The 21,346-nt window shown below is 38.1% G+C and overlaps 2 protein-coding genes across 3 annotated transcripts; one reads left to right on the top strand and one right to left on the bottom strand.

The window, feature by feature from the left end:
* Positions 1 to 1,376: 1,376 nt before the first annotated feature.
* On the bottom strand, positions 1,377 to 17,940 carry AGT (alanine:glyoxylate aminotransferase). Of its 2 annotated transcripts, none has more exons than XM_077395506.1 (6): positions 17,777 to 17,940; positions 12,613 to 12,871; positions 9,321 to 9,605; positions 7,514 to 7,880; positions 7,079 to 7,289; positions 1,377 to 1,672 (listed from the first exon to the last, which is right to left on the bottom strand). In XM_077395506.1, the coding sequence occupies exons 2-6, from the start codon at positions 12,815 to 12,817 to the stop codon at positions 1,535 to 1,537; spliced, it is 1,206 nt and encodes a 401-aa protein (XP_077251621.1). In that variant the 5' UTR covers positions 12,818 to 12,871; positions 17,777 to 17,940; the 3' UTR covers positions 1,377 to 1,534. The 2 variants fall into 2 exon arrangements, with proteins under 2 accessions (XP_077251621.1, XP_077251691.1); XM_077395576.1 differs by lacking the exon at positions 17,777 to 17,940 and adding an exon at positions 12,973 to 13,061.
* On the top strand, positions 16,765 to 19,878 carry LOC143889713 (uncharacterized). Its single transcript, XM_077394020.1, has 2 exons — positions 16,765 to 16,815; positions 18,685 to 19,878. The coding sequence occupies exons 1-2, from the start codon at positions 16,765 to 16,767 to the stop codon at positions 19,876 to 19,878; spliced, it is 1,245 nt and encodes a 414-aa protein (XP_077250135.1).
* The last annotated feature ends 1,468 nt before the right edge of the window (positions 19,879 to 21,346 follow it).

Here is a 21,346-nt window from a genome sequence, read left to right as displayed (position 1 = left end):
GCAACCAAAGAAGAAATTTTGTTGATGTTGCACCCAAATGCCAAACCAAACACTAGGATTTATAAAATGTGGGCCGAGATTTTTCTTTGGCAAGTGAATTAAACAGGGATGCATAACATTTGGTGACCTAAATCTTGAAGAGACTGTTAGGAAGCCATGGGTTGATTCTACAAGGTTCATAAAAGCCATTTATATATCATACCATGTGTTGAAGACCGCACTAAAAATAGTAATAACTATTTTTTAATAAAAGGATTGACATACCATACTATAGTACATGAAAGATCCTTTTTTGGCTCCCTCTTCAGCCTTATGTCTCTTATCTATGGGATGGAATAAGTAGTCAACAGGGAGTAGAATCGCATTAGATTTGCAGTGAGCCTAAAACTCTTGATTTCTTCCCAACACCCTTCATTGATAGTGTCGTAAGTCAATTCCTCGAAAATATAGGTAACACAACTTAAGGAATTCAAGAATATAGTAAAAACCATCCGTTCTGGTTCTACATTAGAGTCAAATATTGCTCTTTTTCATATAATTGAATAAGTGACAGGGGTGCAACATAATTTAGAAAATGGTTGGAAAGTCGAGCTCCATTGATCCAGTAAGCCACCAATGTAATGGAATTATCCTAAACCATTGACACCTCCATGGTAAAAGATGTCACATTTTAGAATCTTTAAATATTTTACTGAGTAGCATTTTTTATCAAGGTTTTTTTTTCAATAGCCTAAGATTCCAATACTTTAGGAATCATTTCAACACTTCTAGATCTTCTTTATTCATTTTTTTTTTAAATACAACTACAAAAAATTTAGGGAAATGATATATCCACCCCTTTTGATCACCAGGAACATCGTCAGTGTATCAATGACTAAAGAGGGGCTGTTGTACTTATGTCGGAAGAATTCAATGCCCCTGATTGCCACAAACACTGACAGGGATGTTCCTGGTGATCAAAAGGGGTGGATATATCACTTCCCAAAATTTATAATTATCACATGTTTCGAATTTTAACTATTCTAATAGTAAGTTCTTATATGGAAATAAAATATTATATTTACTTAAATTCTCAATATATTACCTTTTATATGCATATTATCGTTTACAATAATTAAAATTAAAATTAATAAAAATATATTGATGAATCCATGAATCTTTTCTAAGGTTAGCCAAATACAACACACGATGCCCCTGTCAGATTCCAACACTCGTACCCATACCCATGCAACATAGGCTGGATTAGTGATGGCCCACCTGATCAATCAATCACCTATGTATGGTGGGTGAGAGTGTGATGTACAATTTCAATGATACATTTAGGCAATTAAGAACTGCTCGAGACTCGAAGAGTCCCAACAATATGCATGAGAATCTAATGGAAGTAACAGTAGATTAGTTTAAAAGTTTGTAATTACATGATCATGCATGGCAAGCAGAAAGAAGGAGAGAAAAGCCTCAAAAGAGTGCAGAGGATAGTATCCTTTTTACACTGAATTTAAGCAAATAAAAGAGAAGGGGAGTTACATAGATGTTAGATCCTAGAAGGGATCATAGGGACAGTGTTCTGCAAATAAGCAGCAGCTGCTGCAACTCCACTCCCCAGCTTAACTGGGTACCCAACATCCTTGAGTATCATCTCCACGCCACTCAAGCAACCCAGCAATTGAAGCTGCAAAATTCATTAAGGGGCATTTTCCAAACCATGGTTACTCCAATTATTATACTGCTAACAACAAGACAACATCATTTGTAATGCATACATATGAGATATTTTTTGTTTAAGTAGATTGTTTGTTATGAGATTTAAAAAAAAAAAAATTAAGTTACAAATTTCGACATGAAATACAAGTCTAGACAGTAGGTCCTGTTTGTTTTGGATTCTGAGAACCAACTGCGAGTTCAAAACTGAATATTGGACTTGAAATTAAAGGTGGTACGATAGAAGTACCACCCTTGATATTTGATCCAACAACAGCTCCTCAAAAAGTGAGCTGCTGCTGGATCAAATATCAGAGATGGGATGATGAGTATGCGTTTATATGCCCATTCATCATATAATTTCTCTGGACTTCTAATAGTTTACTTGCATCACATATGCATGTAGAATTTTTTGTGTGGTCTGCATTTATTAGTTTTCTTTGTTTAGAAAATAGAATGATCATTCATATGAACTATTTTGACAGGTTCATAAGTCTAGTACATGGATCCTTTCCAAGAGAGAACTCTGTTTAATTGTATATTGTTATCATGCTTGAGAATCAAGAAAAAATAGGTATCATAAGGTCAATATCTACCAGGAAAGTGAAAAAAGCACTTATGATTGAACAGAACAATAAGATATGTATGAAATTTGATATAACAAGCTACTCTCTTTCTGTAGTCTAGGGTAGAACATATTACCAAAAGAGTGAGCACCATTTCATCTAAGCACTAGGAAGAAGCTTTAATGACATGTGAAATAAGATGGGGCCATGTTCAGTTGTTGCAGATCATTCAATGTTGGCAAATAACACAGTATTGTAATGATTATTTGTGGACAATGTAAGACTTTGGTTGGATTTATGGCTTGGCAATAGAAGACTCTGTGACGAGTACCCGGATCTCTTTCCCCTCGTCTGTAATAAGGAGATTCGTATAGCTGATTGTATTGGGATCGGGAGGGGCAAACACAGTATGGGACATTAAACTAAGACGCGCGCTGAAGGACGATGAGATTGATCTTTCTGCTGATCTTCTCCTAAGGCTCAATGAGTTCTATTTTTCAAGTATAGATGAGGACCGATTAATATTGATACCGGAATCTCAAGGTGGTTTTTCTGTCAGTTCTTTCTTCCGAAAGCTAAGCAAGGACAATTCAACACTATCTGTCAATGCTCGGGTATGGAGAAGATTTATTCCCCCGAGGATGGTGGCTTTTGCCTGGACAGTGGGCCATCGTTGCATCAATACCCGTGACCGGCTTAAGAGATGGTCGTTCAATATGGCGAGCAGATGTGCCTTATGTTGCGAGGAGGAGGAATCTTTAGATCATCTGTTTCTCCATTGCGGGTACTCGTATTTAATTTGGTCAGCGATGTTTCGATTCTTTGGTATGTCTTGGGTCTCTCAGAGCAGTATCTCCCTGGAGTTATTAAATTGGCGTGGAGCATTTCATGGTTGTTTAGGTCATGTTTCTTGGTCATCTCTTCCATATGCAATCATCTGGCATATTTGGAAAGAACGAAATAATAGAGTATTCTCAGATTCGAAAAGATCTAGGTACTCTCTTGTTCTAGACAGTGTTCTAAAAAGCACTGGGCGGAACTGGGCGGCTGACTGACCTCCCAGCGCCCAGGCGCTTTTAGGCGTTTTTTTTTTTTTTAAGATATTAATATATTTTCATAATGTCTTGCATTTTTTTTATATAAAATATAAATACTTGAATACATAACAATCCAAACCATTTTATGCATAAGCACTAAACATTAAATAATAACAAAAAGTTAAAAACATAATAAGAAATTAAGCATAAAGTACTTAATAATTTAAGTATTTAACAATACAACACAAATCCATGACAAAAAAGATTAAAATCCAAGCACTTCTTCAGTCTTTATCAATCATTGTCCTCTCCCTCCAAGACCAAAACTCTATCTTCATCTGAGTCTTCAAACCCGTCCTGCCCAGGCGCCGCCTCATCGCCTGGGCGGCCGCCTAATAACGCCCAGGCGGTGAGACCGCTTTTTTAAACGCCCAGGGCCTGGGCGGTGCGTTTTTTCGAGGGAAGCAGGATTCGTACCTGAGGGTGGGGATTCGCGATTCCCCGAATCGCGAATCGGAATCGTGATTCGATTCGATTCCCCGATTCTGGGGAATCCAGAATCGATTCCGTCGGAACCCCGATTCCCAATTTTGGGAACCTCGATTCCCAATTTATGAAAACCCCGATTCCCACTTTATAGGAGCCCCGATTCCCAGGCAATTCCCTGCGAATCCCCAGAGAATCCCAACTCCCCAGCGACTCTCAGCGAATCCCCGGCGAATCCCCGACTAATCCCTGGCGAATCCCCGACGAATCTCTGGCAAACCCACGATTCCCGTTTCCAACCATCTCAGGAGCCTTCGATTCCCGCTTTCGAATCCTGAATCGAATCCCGCTTTCTATTCCCGCCTTGGCAACCTTGGTTTTTTTTGTGCCCAGTGCCTAGGCGGCCGCCTTTTAGAACAGAGGTTCTAGATATCAAGATTGCCATCATTGCATGGTCAAAGGCGAATGGATCGCTACCATATCCGACGAGCTCTGCCCTTAGACAATGGAAGTCGATAATGGTGGAGAAAAGGCACAAGATTTCGACTTTACCGAAGTGGTGTGCACCGCCTGAAGGCTATGTTAAGTTCAATTTCGACGGAAGCTCAAAAGGAAATCCGGGCCCTGCTGGTATTGGAGGTATTTTAAGGGATTCAGAAGGTCGTTCGTTGATGTCTTTCTCAGGTCCAGCCAGAGAGTGCGACAGAAATGAAGCTGAAGCCAGAGCTTTCTTATTTGGACTGAAATGGCTAAAGGATCATAATTTCGGACCCTTGATAATTGAGGGAGACTCTTCTAATGTGATTGCTTGGGCGTCTAATCAAGATGGGGGGCCATGGCGCCTTTCCAACATTCTTAACGAAATTAGGGACTTGGGTTCTATCCTACGTCCTCTAATTAATCATCGTCATCGTTCTGCGAATTCAGAAGCAGATACCCTAGCGAATGAGGACGTTAATTTAATTTCTGCATCGATAATTTGTTCAGAAGGTGTCGGCATGTTATCTTAGATTCTCTCCCTTTGTAAATAGGTCCAAGAGTATGCTCTGGTTGTTGGGACTACTCGTCCCCCCTGTAATCTTTCTTCTTATTGGAATGGATTTTTTGTTATCTTTCAAAAAAAAGATTATTTGTGGACAATAGTATAATTCCAAGCAGACAAACATATGAGGGTCGATATGATGCCATTAATATGTTACGGGATCTTGACTATGTAACATACACACTTAAGCTTATGTTACATATATTTTCATATAATCATGGTTAGGTGTTTTAAATTCAGGTCCATATCAGTTAGATCTTTTCTATATGCACAACCTATGTTGCCTGAATATTTTGCGGTAATCATATATAAATGACTTGTATTTCAGCCCCATATCGGTTTGATTGATTTTATAAGCATTCACTACTTTTGTTACCTAGATACTGAGCATGGGCATACTCTAAATTAAATTGTTCGGAACATTTTTTTGAAGGATCCTGCAGAATTATCTTTATGGGATACAAGGGTGCTTCAACATTTTGAAGGATCCCAAACGAATACCCAAGCTACATATATAAATGCTTATAAACACAGCCAAACTTGTATTACCCAGGTATTTTTAGCGCAATCATGTCCAAGTTCTTGAGTTCAGGTCCATATTGATTAGATTTTTTTCTTTATCCTAATTTTTTCAATATAAAGGAACCTGGCCTAGGATGGTGATCTTGTTCAGATCACAATATAGCAGCTGATGCAACAATGATCTCTACACCATGGTGTGGGAGACTATATGTGGAAAATCAGTTAAAAACTTAAAGTCCACTCAAAATTTCCTACTTATTTAATTGAATTTGGTTCACTTTATTTTTCAGATTTCAAATAATATCTAATTTCCTGTCAGTTTCTAGAATCGGATGAATAGTAGCCTGTGTTCAGACAATCAGAAACTAATACAGAAAATGTGGTAGATTAAGATGAAGCACTATTAGTTTTTTCCTGCTTTAAACGAGTCCAAACGGCATTTGGAATATATCAATACTTACATATCCTGACATTACATTCTCCATAAATCAAGTGTGTTAAATATATGATTAATACAAGAATGAAAAGAATGGGGACAGCCAAAGGAATTCTATGTTTTATTAAGGCTGAATCTTGGATAACCTTACTAGGTAATTTTATTTTTATTATATCAATAAGCAAATTATCATGGGTTGATTAAGTGAAGAGGACGAATATTAGAACATATAATGAAGCTCGTTGAAACTCCTATTGACATCTATGAAACCCAAATAGTTGTGTAGGCCCAACGTATTGTGCTGACATGTTATGATACCGATACCAATACTCATACTCGGATGCTCAAATACTTCATGGATATTTCTGTTGGTCAAAATAACCATGATGTTTGAAACATGTCACTCTTCAAATTAATTTTGCCTGCTATGTCACACATTTACAATTATAAATTTGAGCATGTGTCTTATAGATGCTATTTTAAATTTACAAATAGTTCCATCTTCTAAGTTCAATCTAGTTAAATTTTATGATACTTTATTTATGCATGTCTTGTGTCTTATCTCATAGTATGGAACAGCTGTATTAATTTCTGTGTCCTAGAATCTGGAAAATGCCAATTCATATATTTGCTCGTGTCTGTTCTCATATCCGTATCGGGGTATCATTTTTATTGGCATGGAGAATTAGAATCAGCATCATTCATGTCTTCCAAACTAGTGTTCGGTGGCAAAACCAAGCATATAGATTGGCCATCATATTATTAGTGACAATGTACTTTAAGAGAAAATCAATCTGTTATAAAAGATTACAACCTAGTCATTGTAAGAATGGACTTTTGAACCTGGATGCTTACATCACAATCAAGCTTTTGAAGATTCAAAATACAATCTGAATTGCATAAAAAATGTTGGATATCAGCGACTCTCAGTCATTCTGAGGAATTTTGGATGAATGCGTTTATATCGCCATCAAGCTTTGGTTGTATATAATTGTAATCTCGACTTAGAAGGGCAAATGTTTGAGATGTGTATGCGCGCGCGCGTGTGCATTTGCATGTGTGTTTGTATAACATAGTCCATTGTCGAGTAAGGGAATTCAATAGAAGACCATAAAGGAAGTATTTAGTAATTTGAAAAAATGACAGTTCAATAGAAGCCCAAAGTTTGTTTCAAATTCAAATGAGGGTGTATCATGAAGTGATCGTATTTATATCCAATAGTCTAGTGAACCAAGTTATATCTGTTAATATTAATCAAGCATGTGCGATGAAAAAAACCAGGCCTTACCTCGTTAAGATTGCCAAGGTGCCCTATTCTGAACACCTTCCCAGCCACTTTGTTCAAGCCCAAACCTAAGCTTAAATTAAATCTCTTCCACCCCCTCCTAACAATTTCGGAACTATCAATATAAGGTGGAACAACCACTGCAGTGACAGTGTCGCTGTACCATTCCTCCTTCTGCGTGCAATTTTTCAATCCCCAAGCCTCAACAGCAAGTCTGCACATCGAATTTGTAAGAAAAAGATCACTCATCATTTATGCTCAGAAGTCAAGGGACTGTGCCATAGAAGAGAACATAAAAAATAGTTCTGAGAAAATAATGATACTATCCAAGTAATTTCTTCTCAATTAGAAGAAAAGTGTATAGACCTTTCAAACTATTAACCCGTCATAATAGACTAAAAATAGGATATAAAATTTACAAATTAAAGATAGATTTACCTTGTTGCTTTCGCCAAACGGCTGTGCCTTGCAAACACATTTTCAAGTCCTTCCTCAAAAAGGAGATCCAGAGCTGCTCTCAACCCATAAAGTAGTTGTATGGAAGGGGTGTAGGGCCAAAAATTTCCAATTTTATAGAACTTCAAGTAGTCATTCCAGTCAAAGAATACCCTTACTGATTTGGCTGTCTTAGATGCTTCTAGTGCTTTCGGGCTTGCACACACGATTCCCATTCCAGTCGGCATAGAAAGAGCTTTCTGAGACCCTGTTAAAGCTACATCAACTCCCCACTCATCCATACGGAAATCAAGAGCACATATTGACGACACTCCATCCACAAGTAGCAATGCAGGGTGTCTGTAATCATCTGTGATTTCACATTTAAGAGATCAGAGGTTTTCTTACTGCTGGATAACAAGAGGATCATAAACCTATCATATAATGGAAAGAAAGCCAACCTTTCATATACATGAAGGATAAAATCAAATCTAGAAACAAAATCAAAGTAAAGGATTCACCCAAATAATTCCTAATTATGCGTGCCGTGTGCATGAAAGGGTATGTACAAAACTACAACCTAGTGATCCAACACGTGATAACTTGATATAGAGAAATATGGAGGAAACATCATCAAGCATGATATGGTATTCATTTATCAAAACAAGCATGAGATGGTATTCTGCCTGCTATTATCAGCTGTTTGGTGCATGAAAATAAATTATATGAAGACTGTCAAAGCGCTTATCCATGCTCTAAATTATATTAAAGCATTCTCAAAGTAGGTCACTAACAACTAATGCAACCATTGAATTACTATGCAAATAAAATAGAAACCTTTTCTTGAAATATTCATAAGGTGGTAGCTGGCTTATTGAGATTGTAAACGGTTAAACCAACCTTGAACTATAATTGCATAAGGTTGGAGTGTACTGCAAAAAAATAATCATAAATAAAATTGTTTTTTCAACCAGAAATAAGGTTCACTGCAAAAGTTAATCATTGATAAACTTGGAATTTCATCAAGAAATAAATTGAATTAGTAATAGAACTAATTGTAGGATTCCCCTATAGGCAGTTTAAGACAGGATTAATAATAAAATTATACAGAAGGTACATTAAAGGATAGTATCAGGATAAGCTGTACTAAAAATTTGATGAACGAATTACACATGCTCCAGCCATAATTTTGGTCTGATATCGCTTTAGTAAGCTAAAGCATCTGACTGCTTAGAAGTAAACTCATACCGTTCGCGGGGGGCTACCTTCGGTAAGTTCATAACCGAGGATTATACCTAATAAGGTCAAGCAGCCAAAACAACTAGGTTTGGTATTGCCTCGACGAAAGGAACTGCTCCCAAAAGACAACTCGCAAAGGACAGACAGAACAAAATTTTCTTAACCAGAAATTCGTCAACAGCTATGGCACCCAAGGCACGCACACTCAGTTCCCCTCGCTCTGGAGAGGAGGTTCCCAGCCACAGAGTTGAGCGACCCATGGTAGTAATCTGGAGGAAGCCGAAGAGGTACAAAAGAAGCCACAACAGGACACAGATGCCTGCAACATCTCAAATACCTTTTTCATGCTCCAACACTTAACTAGCCCTCTGCTTTATAGCTTATATAGCGATAGGGTTTGTAAATGACATGTCCTTTTAGTGGTGATTATAAACCCCTATGATTGAGAGACATTATATCTGTAGCATTTACATGGAGTAGTAACATGCTCAAATAATCTTCCTTTTTAAATGTGAGAAGAAAATACTACACCATTAAATTTCATTTCATATGGATTTAAACTTTTCCTCACCTAGCAATTTTCTTACAGCTGCTAAATTATTGGTGACGCCTGTGGCAGTCTCGTTATGAACAATGCAAACAGCCTTAATTGTATGTGCCCCATCTGCTGCAAGTTTTGATGCCAGAATTTCAAGATTTGCACCATATCCCCAATCACTTTCTATAACATCGACATTAAAGTTGAGGCGTTGCTGTTGATCAATCCAGAGAAGGCTGAATTGCCCAATCAGAAAAGACACAGTCCGATCACCCGGTGATAATGTGTTTGTAAGTGCACTTTCCCATGCACCAGTACCTGAACAAAACAACACATTATGTTGAAGAAACAAAAAAAAAAAAAAACAAGTGAGTGATCAAGCAAAATATTTATTCTTAATAAAAAATAAAGCTATGTTGAAGAAACAAACAAAAAACCAAGTTAAAGATCAAGCAGAATATTTATTCTTAACAAAAAAATAAAGCAGGAGAATTGACGGCAATACTATACATTAAAAAATAAGATGTGATTTAGAGGACTCAAAAGTATACAAAATTGATGTAATAGCAGGAATGCGCTGTCTGGAATTTCCCTCTGTGATGGAAATATTTTGTGTTGGCTAAGATCTATATTATTGCTGATGTATATTGCTAAGCATTACCAGACTTTGGTTACTGAAATGTTATAAATTGTAGAAGTTTGAAAGAAGCACACTAAAATAGCAAGTTTTCAACAAGTTGGGACATGAATTAGATGTCAATATCTTTCAGACTATCAACTTCTAACCACTGGATCAGTAATAACATCCCATTTTTGTCACAGGTTCAGTTTAAAAGGCGACTATCAATTAAAGGTGTTAGAAGAAAATGTAAGCACGTGAATTTCAAATTCCCTTTTTTTATAAAACACACCAAAATGCTCTTTAAGTTTTCAACTAGTGGATCCGTAATAAGATCCCATTTTTGTTGCAGGTTCAGTTAGAAAGGTGAGTCTATCATTTAAAGGTGTCCGATGAAGACTGTGTCAATGTACATTTCAAGGGTTTTATTACAAAATAAGACACTGTGCAAAGGATAAATGACTATAACGATCATCAATGATCTATTTACAAGGAACGTGACCTCCCTGGAGAGGTAGTTTTGGAGGGTGAGCTTCTCTAACTAATTAAATATCTGTTTTCCAAAGGCTAGCATATTATGCATCAAACATGCAAATCGACAGTGATAAATATTTTGCTTGCATCATTCTTCAGCAAACTTGCAGTAATGCATTCCTCTTCCTAGACAATGTCATGCAAGTATATGTGCCAAGTTTTATCCAACATTATGTTGATTGTGATGCTAGTAAATGTTATCACCTTACAATGAATAAGGGAAAACCGCTTTCCAAATCTACACCAAGCTCAGAAGCACATTTACCATAAAGACTACATACAGACATGAAAAAGTTTATCACTATTATGACACATTGGTTGCTGACAGTTTCAGAATTATAACAATAAAAGAACTTCACAAAAAGATCATCGTTCTAGAAAAATTCTGGAGGTCTGAGGCATTTGACACATAATATGATGTATATGCATTTTCGAAAGGTTTCTATCAAAGAATAGCTACAAGTTTGGATGAAAGTTTATCATGCATATTAATCACAAAAACTATAAGCTTGGATAAAGGTTAATTCTGTATTCACTTTTTTTATTGTAATGTATGAGCCACCAATCATTCAATTGAGCTATTTCTACCTCAATTTTCTCTTGGCAGCATTAATCATAAAAATATAGCCACATAAAAGAAATAAGTAACAAAATGAATATGATGTTGGGGTTTTATCAATCTTGAAAGACAATTTTGTTGTCATTAATCTTAATTCTCTTTTAACTTACTTCTCGTTACATCATCTGTATGATGGAATAGTATAAAATCCACTAAGTCGGTTTGAACCTATATTTCTACTATTAGTGAGGTCTCAGGAATGCATAGTGAGCAAAATAGGCCGAGACAAGTCCACAATACATCATGGAGTGGTAATAGAACAATGAGACCAGTTAATGAAATCTTTAGCCCTATCAGTTGTACTTGGGTAGTCCACTAGAGTTTGTCTGAAGAGGTTGGCTCCTGAAGATTGATGCGACTGAGGAAACACATGGAAACATGTAATCACGTCTCACACTAGGCCACAATCATTTACAAGCTACAACATGCGGAAATATATACACGCATGAGAAAATGTATAGAAAGAAAGCCCAAGTATGGGCTTAAGTACATTTTTTTTCTAGAATATGCTGAATTGAGTGCATGCTATTATACCCTATAGTTTTATAAAAGGTTTACTTAACAAGAGAAACCATTCTGATGAACTCTATCAAGTGGGACATATGGCACTACAGGATATGGAGTGACAAGTTCCTGCATTGTGACTTATCATGGTCTGCTGATTGACATTGATGAATTAACTACGAAAATCTCGAAATTTTTTATTTCTAATTATAATTAATTTGTGTGTGTTCTAGAGCACTCAACACATGCACCTTAATTAGATCTAATCGCTACGATTATACTTAGTGATTGATGATGCCAAATAGAATTTCATTCTTGGCAGACTTTTTGCAAGCAAAAAAGAGTGAATTTTTTTTTTTTACAAGATTATCCACATTATTACATGTTTAATTCATGAAATACTTATGTCACGGATTTTTATTTTTATTTTTGAAATGTCTAATACATTATTTTGGTTACTCAAATCGTGGAAAAATAAATGTATGGTTGGAAGAATTGGAAAATCACATATTATACTAAATCCAAAATGAGGGTTTAACAAATAGATTTAGTTGGAAAGCTACTAAGGGAGTTGTGCACATAATGGTAGTGGTTGTATTATCTAATTGACTGTGGTTATTTTGTTAATTTCAGTAATGGTTATTGTATAACCATTTTATCCATCAGAAAATAAAAATTATTAGGGTCCATGGATTCCATTAAGATCCCACTGCATGTCAAATTTTGAAAAATATACATTTTTGGATGAAACTAACAAATTGGGGACATAGTACTAAAAGGAAAATATCTCCATCAGGTCTACTTCCTACAGAGATCACCATATCTCCATTTTTACAAAACTAACAAATTGGGGACATAGTACTAAGAGGAAAATATGAAACAAGAAATACAAGATTAATGCTTGTCTAAATTATGAGTATATTTACACCAGGAAAAAAAAAACAGATGAAAATGATAAATCAATCAATCAATAAATAAATAAAAACACTTGCTTTAACATTAAGCAAATAAATGTTACAAAAATTATAAAAAGAAGCCAAAAAAAGTACCAGTGGTGGGAATCATAAATGGGGTCCCAGTAGTGGTTTTGAAAATCTTCTTAACATCCTCTAAAAGAGTCTTTGTCAAGGCTGGTATAGCAGGTGAACGGTAATCCTCATTGTTTCTGTTCATAGCTCTAATCACAGGCTCTGGAATATTCACAGGCCCTGGAACAAACAGATGGTTCCTCCCTGGCCCATAAAAGTAGTCCATATTTTCTTTGAAAATTCAGAGAGCAGTTGAACTTTTTATGCCCAAAACAACCACCTACAAAAACCCATCAAGGAAATCAAGATTAGTTTAATTTTTTATACTTCTATTTGCCCAAGATTAAGAAGCCTTAGAGTATTATAAGAAAGAAAACTCACCTAAAGAGCTTAAGAAACTTGGGGGTGAGATTTTGGGGGATAAATGCATTGATGGAGAAAGCATTGGTTTCAGAAGGGCGCCGATATCCCCCGCCCTCTGACGGCTGGCTAACGTTAAACGTTAGGATTTAACGTATGTGTCACTTTCCCACCATTTGACATTTTGACCGGTCTGTCCCTCTCTCTCTCTCTCCACACGCACACAACTAGGGCTGGCAATTTCACCCGAAAAAGTGGGGATCCGCCCCGCCCGTTTGGGGCGGGGATTCCCCGATTTGATAGGGGAAGGGGATTTTAAAAATTCCCCGGTGCGGGGGAGGGGAAGGGGAAGAGGATGGAGTTGTCCCCGCCCCGCCCCGCTCCGCCCCGCCCCGCCTCGCCCCGTTAATCAATGCCATTTTTTTGTATATTTTTAAGTGTTTTTTTTTTAGGAAAACTACTAGAAACTCTGTGGATCGGCTACAAGATTCCCCCAAATATAGAGTTAGCTTGTCTTTTCCTTTTAATTAGCTTCTTAGAGCATTTTGGGAACTATAATAACCTTTTAACAGATGTTGAAATACTAAAGACGAGCTGAGTGAGTGAGTGTATGCAATTATCAAAAAATCGTAGTGCCAACATCGGTAGCCAAAATAAATTGCATTTTATTATTAAAAGTATGGTATGGCCCGCACCATACAATGATCCAAACCATCCATTAGATGGGGCACACTCTAAATAGGTTGTGTCCCAAAAATCATTTCCATAGGTTGATCCTAACCCTCCGATCTATAGAGGAATAGGATCTTTCAGTACCTCTACAGATCGGAGGGTTAGGATCAACCTAAGGAAATGATTTTTTGGGCGCAACCTATTTAGGGTGTGCACCATCTAATGGACGGTTTGGATCATCCTATGGTGCGGGCCATACCTTACTTTTAATAAAGTTAGGAGTGCGATCATCAGAATACAGTAGTGCTCATAACATTTTCCAAAATTAATGATCCAAAATGGGGTTTGGATGTTGGGTACTCTAAGTGGCAGGCTATGATATCACTTGATCTAAAATTGAAGTTGGATCGAATCCAATTAGCAATGTGCGGAAATCCCATCATCCAACAACAGCTACTGTCGGTCCAATGGGTCCATCCATCCATCATCCACACACAAATACCGAATATGGATCTGCCCTCTCTTATTAAATCTTCAAGTAAAAAAACACTGCAAACAAGTGAAATCTGGACGTTCGTTGCTGCCCAGCATTTCAATCAATATATAAAGAAGAGAAGACAAACTCCTTATACCAATCTCTTGCTAATTTAATTAACAGTTAGCCTATCGATTGTTAGTTTATAACATTTTTATATATTGAAATTGCATCAAGTTGATTAGGGACACCCAGCATTAGTGTATCAATGACTAAAGAGGGGGTGATGTTGGGGCGGGGTGGGGCGGGGCGGGTATTTTGTCCCGGAAGAATGCGGGGAGGGGAAGGGGAGGGGAAGGGGATTTGATATTCCCTGCGAGGAGGGGAGGGGGATTCCCCACCATCCACGCAGAGGGGAGGGGAAGGGGAGGGGGAAAATTCCCCGCAGAGGGGAAGGGGTAGGGGACCCCAATATCCAGCCCCGACCCGCCTCGTTGCCAGCCCTACACACAACAGGAATAGTTGGTGGGCCCAACAGAAATCGTTGGTGGAATGGTGGGCCCATCTTTGAACAACATAGGCCCCGCCCATACCACACCAAAGGATAATCCAAACTGTCCATTTGATGGGCCATAAACGTAAATAGGTTGCGTCCTAAAATATCATTTCCATAGGCTGATCCTAGCCCTCCGATCTAAATAGAAACTACATCTTATGCAACCTCTATAGATTGTAGGGTTGTGATCATCCTATGGAAATGATTTTTGGGGCACAACCTATTTACATTGTAGCCCATCAAATGAATGGTTTGGATCATTCTATGGAGTTGGTCGTAAAGTAACATTAAGGCCCGTCCACAACATAGGATGATCCAAGCCGTCCATGGTTTGGATAATCCTATGGAGTTGGTCGTACAGTAACATTAAGGCCCAATCGTAGGCTCCATCGATATTTTTCAAATTGAAGCGTACCGTCCACAACATAGGATGATCCAAGCCGTCCATGGTTTGGATCATCCTATGGTGTGATTCGTACAGTAACATTAAGGCCCAATTTAGGCCCCACACATATTTTTGAAAATGAAGTGTACTGTCCAGACCATAGGATGATCCGAGCCGTCCATTGATGGGCCATAACGTAAATGGGTTGTGCCCCAAAAGGGTTGGCCCATCAAATGAATGGTTTGGATCATCTTGTGGTCGTACAGTAACATTAAGGCCCGTCCACAACATAGGATGATCCAAGCCGTCCATGGTTTGGATAATCCTATGGAGTTGGTCATACACTAACATTAAGGCCCAATCGTAGGCCCCACCTATATTTTTCAAATTGAAGCGTACCGTCCACAACATAGGATGATCCAAGCTGTCCATGGTTTGGATCATCCTATGGTGTGGTTTGTACCAATTTAGGCCCCACCCATATTTTTGAAAATGAAGTGTACCGTCCAGACCATAAGATAATCCGAGCCATCCATTTGATGGGCCACAATGTAAATAGGTTGTGCCCCAAAAATCATTTCCGTAGGATGATCACAACCCTACAATCTATAGAGGTTGCATAAGATGTAGTTTCTATTTCGATTTGAGGGCTAGGATCAGCCTATGGAAATAATATTTTGGGATGGCCCATCAAATGGACGGTTTGGATTATTCTATGGTGTGGTATGGGCGGGGCCTACGTTGTTCAAAGATGGGCCCACCATTCCACCAACAGTTTCTGTTGGGCCCACCAACTGTTCCTGTTGTGTGTGTGGAGAGAGAATGACAGACCGGTCAAATGGTGGGAAACGTTAGCCAGCCGTCAACCGGGGCGGGGGGGATATCAGCGCCCTTTCAGAAATGGAAAGGCAAATGTATGAAGAAGAAGAAGAAGTGGATAGGAAGAGTTCTCTTGACGAAATTGGCTCAACAAAGCTACAAAGACTATTTTACCCCTATAGATATCTAAATCAAGATGGTCAGGGTCGTGGCAAAATAGTCCATTGCCCATCCCTTATAAGCAAATCCACATCCATTGACTTTTTCGATGGAGGACTATGTTTGCTTTCACGTGGAACCCCAACATTTGCTATCGTTTCATAAATAAAACACATTTTCTAGGCCATTTTACCTTTTGTAAACTCATTTTCCATGAATAATATTTTTCAAAACAAAGAATTTTCTCTGTTTTCAATAAAATTTGCAAGCCTACTAGAACTTAGATTTTTTTCCCCACAGAAAATTACTTTCCATGGAATTTTTTTCCATAATTGTTTTTGCATGGATCGAAAAATCAACACAATCTGCAATACAAACCATTCATTTATGGGCGGGTCCCACCATTTTACACTATGTTATGCATAGGTGGGGCCCACAGTTTTCATACCAGTGCATAGCATGGGTAGGGACCATCATTTTTCACCTCATAATTTGAAGAAGTGGGGCCCACCATCTCATGATGCATAGGGTGGGGTCCACTATTTTACAAAGAAAGTCTACTGTAATACAGCTTGTATTTAGAAAATTTAACGACTAATGTCATGCCAATAGTAAATGGCAACCAAACACGATTAGCAAATGGACAATAAGTCCTTTTACTTTTTGCTTATCTTGGTGCATCCAAATGGACTCTAAGGCATGCTTGGCTGCCCATGAAAGTTTTTTCCATGAAATATATTTTATGAAATGGTGGGAGAGGTAAAAGGAGGGTCAGACGGGGAGAGTATTGAGAGTGAGGTGAGGGTGGAAAATGGCTGCAAAATAAGGAAAATAAAAACTCTATTCAAAACAGAGTTTTTAATTTCTGTATTTTGCAGCCACACCCTACCATTCGTTTCACTAATGTCCTTCTCTCCCTCTCTCCCTACTCCTCTCTCAACACCTGGTAATATAATATTCCATGAAAAATAAAATTCATGGTTGCCAAACATGGTGGAAAATTGTTCATGCATGACATTAAAAAAAGAGAGTAAAAAACCAAGAAATTCATTAAACTCTAATAACTTCCAACATTCCCAACTCAAAATTGTAAAATTATTTTAGTTTTAGCTATCCGGAGTTGATATGTACAACCCCTATAAATGATATATATGGGATAGTGAGTTAGACTTTTCTCAATTTTAATTTAGAAATTTACCAAAAAAACAAAACAACAATGAAAAAATAGGAAAAAATTCAGTTCCCTCCTTACCAAAAGGGAAAGAAAAAAATAAAAATTTTCCAAAGTAACTTCTCAGAATCTCAAAACTCATGACACATTAATTTTTAATCCTCAAGTAAATTTGAGCAGGTTGTCTTAAAAATGGAGTGAAAATAGAAAAAACAAAAGTACTAAAAGACAACACATAGACTCTTCCTGATTGGGCATATTTACAGTGGGGCCCACCCAAAAACTGAGCCAAGCCACCACAGAGAGAGAGAGAGAGAGAGAGAGACAAGAGGAATGGAACACCTGCAGCAATTAAACTTGGCAAGTGATATATTTGCCTCCTTTTCTTCTCTGGGCCACCCCCCACCCCAATAGTTTCTTTATGACTAATCTTTTTAGTTTTTACACTATAGGGGGTGGTCCTGGGAAGAAAAGGCTGAGTACCTCTGCCAAATTTAGTGTAAGCTGCTAAAATAAAACTATAAACAGAGAAGTTGAAGCACAGAGAAGAGAATATCTAATCAAGAATTCAATTATTTTATCACATACCTCTGCTGAATTTGGCTCCCCTACTTGCTCTTCCTCTCTCTCTCTCTCTCTCTCTCTCCAAATTGGGAGGAAGATGAAAAAGAAATAGTCACACAAAAGTATTATATACTTGGAAATGGAAGAGGCAAAGTCCTTACGGTGAGGGTTGTTGGATTGAGTCCACGTGGCAGATAAGATTTCATATTAGACAAAATCGTGCGGTCCAGAAAAAATGACGGAAATACTTAGGAAAATAAGGTAAAATATTCAGAAGATTAGAAAGAAAAGAAGTGGGTTCTTTTGGAAGGATGAGAATGAATAAGAGGAGGAGACAGATAACGAGATAACGGCTTGTCCTCCACACCTTCTCTTCATAGATTCCAAGCCACCCACGTCAAATTCCTTATAATAGTAATAATAATAATAATAAGAGGAATGATAGATACAAGGGCCCTCTTTATGCAAGGGCTAAAGAAGGGCCCTTCTTTAGCCCTTGCATCTATCATTCCTCTAAAAGGTTTGGTTCAAGTTATCTGTTTTAGTGTGTAAAAAAATTAGAATTTTTTACAAATACTTTTCGTTTCCAAACTTTTCAAAATAAATTCTTGCAATCCAAACAAGGGCTGAGTGCCTTAGCCCAGGAACCAGCCTCTCACATTTTTTGCGAAGGGCTGAGATTGAAAACATGTTTTTAGTGCGATTAATCTCAGCCCTTCCCAAAAATATGAGAAACGATGGACTATTACACAAAGATGGGGAAACGGGGTATAGTGTGCAAGTTGGATATGGAGAAAGCGTATGATAGGGTGGAATGGAATTGTCTTGACTATTTGCTTGGTAGGATGGGTTGTGGCATTAAGTGGAGATCTTGGATTAGTAAATGTGTTTCATCGGCATGGTTCTCTATTCTTATTAATGGATCTTCCTAGGGCTTTTTCAAATCATCCAGAGGTCTTAGGCAGGGAGACCCGTTATTTGTTGTAGTGGCGGAGACTCTCAGTAGATCACTGAATAAAGGAGGAGAGAAAGGATTGCTCAAAGGTTTCTTTGTGGGTGACAGGAATGTGGAAATTTCACATCTTCAGTTTGCCGATGACACACTTCTATTTAGCTCTCCTGAAATCTTGAAGATTGCAAACCTCAAAGCCACTCTTCGATGTTACGAAGCAATTACCGAAGCAATTACGGGTCAGAGATCAAATTTTTACAAATCAAAGGTATTCGGGATTAATATGCACCAAGAAAAAGTTTTGGGATTTGCAGGCATTTTGGGTTACTCGGTTGATTTTCTTCCTTCTTCTCCTCCCCCTTGGAGCGGAAAAACCTTAAAAGGAATGCTGGATCATATCGTTGGAAGAGTAGAGAGGAGATTGGACACTTGGAAGAGAAACCTTGTATCCAAAGGTGGCAGGATTACCCTTATAAAAGTGGTCTTAGCTAATATTCCCATCTACCATCTGTCATTGGCCAAATGTCATGTCAGTGCGGCGCTTAGGTTGGAAAAAATCCAAAGGAGATTCCTATGGGGTGGCTCAAACGAAAAGAAAGTGATTTCGTTGCTCAGTTGGAAGAAGGTATGTAAATCCATTAAGGCGGGTGGTTTGGGTATTCGTAGAATCAGAGAAACTAATCAAGCTTTACTGGGAAAATGGTTATGGAGATTTGGGGAAGAAGGCTCGCAGCTTTGGGTAAAAGTGATTGAAAGTAAGTATGGTTCCTCGGCAGGTAGATGGGAATCAGTTGATAATTACAAAAAGAAAAGTGCTACTATATGGCGGGATGTGATGAAATTGAAATTGAAATTTGGTAAAGGCATAAGATTCAGGGTATACAAAGGGAATCAGATCAGATTTTGGCTAAATGCATGGTGTGATTATAGACCGTTATCGGATATATTTTCAGATTTGTTTCTGGTTGCAGCAGATAAGGATGCTTTGGTCAGGGACTACTTTATCCGCAGTGAGAATGGAGTGGTTCGGGCACCATTGTTTAGGAGGGACTTTTTTGACAGAGAGCTTGAGTTAGTGGACAGGTTGCTGCTATTTTGGAAAAGATCTACATCAAGAGTTCTGGCATGGATAAAAGAATCTGGATCTGGAACTCAAGGGGGATTTCTCGGTTAAATCTTTCTATCATCATCTAGTGCCTCATGCTGCATCTTCCAAAGTAGCCAGGGTATGGAGCATCCACGTTCCACCCAGGGTTCAAACTTTTGCATGGACGGCTATTATGGAGAGAATTCAGATGGTGGACTTCCTTCGAAGGAGGAATATCATTATTGTTGATCACTGTGCTCTATGTATAGAAGAGGGGGAATCAGTAGACCATCAGCTCCTTCATTGTAAGGTAGCTACAGAATTATGGAACAAGTTGTTATCTAGATTTGGTGTTACATGGGTTCTTCCAACGAAGTTATCAGACTTGTTTGAACATTGGGAATGCTGTCCATGGAATGGTAATGGAAAAAATATGTGGAGAGTCTCATTTCTAGCTATAATATGGGTGATATGGAAGGAAAGAAATGATAGAGTTTTCAAAGGATTTTCTAGGCGCCCCTCTTTCCTCTTCAATAAAGTGGTAGCCTTATCATCTCCTGGGTGAGACTCATACCAAGCTTTGCTTTTGTGTCGGCCTTTGACTTGTGGCATGGTTGGAGGGTGATATGCAATGGAGTTATGGGAAATCCTAAGGTGGATCAAGTATGGGAGCCACTTGTAAAAGGCTTCTTGAAATTTAATTTCGATGGGTCTAGCGTGGGAAATCCGGGTCCATATGGTATTGGAAGGGTATTAAGAGATGACCAAGGGAGGGGTGTTTGGGCTTTTTCGGGTCCAATTGGGATCTCGGATTCGAATGAGGCGGAGGTTCGAGCAGTACACCATGGTATCAAACTCCTTATCAATGACTTAAATAGGGTGGAGATTGAAGGTGATTCAAAAAATGTCATAAGTTGGATTAATGGTTCACACTCACCTCCTTGGAGATTTGCGGATTTCTTTGATGAGATTCAAGACATGATTGGAGGGTTTCATCTTCAGGCATACCATTTGAAAAGATTAGCAAATGGGACCGCAGATAAATTCGCAAAAAATGGAGTCTTTTTGGTGGTTTTAGAACAGTTTGACTATCTTCCCCCTAATTGTTCATTTGTTGGTCCCACCGTAGATTGTACATGCCACATAATCTTCTCCATTGGAAGATCCTAAATTCTTATATTGTATGGTGTAAAATGGCCCGTTCAAAAAAAATTTAGAAAACAACTTTACAAAAATCTTCATAAATCGAAGGGTTAGTGTCATCAATGCAATTCTTACCCTTCAAGGAGATTTGTACTATTTTCTTTTCTTCATGTTGTTGGTTCTTTTTCTGTTTTCTTTTTCTATGTTCCTTAAGACCTCCTCGGTCTTTTTGCTACCCTCTTTTTTTTAATGATTTCATCATCATTAAAAAAAAAAAAAAGTATTGCCCAATGCAGGGAGCTTTAGGTTTATGACACATCCATTATAGGGCCAGCAGGTGAGTGGTTTGGATCACCAAACCATAGGAACCCTCTTATACTTTTGCCCCCTCTTGTGTTTATAAATGCTTAGA

This window comes from Tasmannia lanceolata, unplaced genomic scaffold (genome assembly GCF_043159265.1).
Source record: "Tasmannia lanceolata isolate RefF3 unplaced genomic scaffold, GAP_Taslan_0.1 ptg000002l, whole genome shotgun sequence".
Lineage (NCBI taxonomy): Eukaryota > Viridiplantae > Streptophyta > Magnoliopsida > Canellales > Winteraceae > Tasmannia > Tasmannia lanceolata.
Note: the sequence above shows the minus strand (reverse complement) of the source record. Positions and strands in the feature narration are given on the sequence as shown.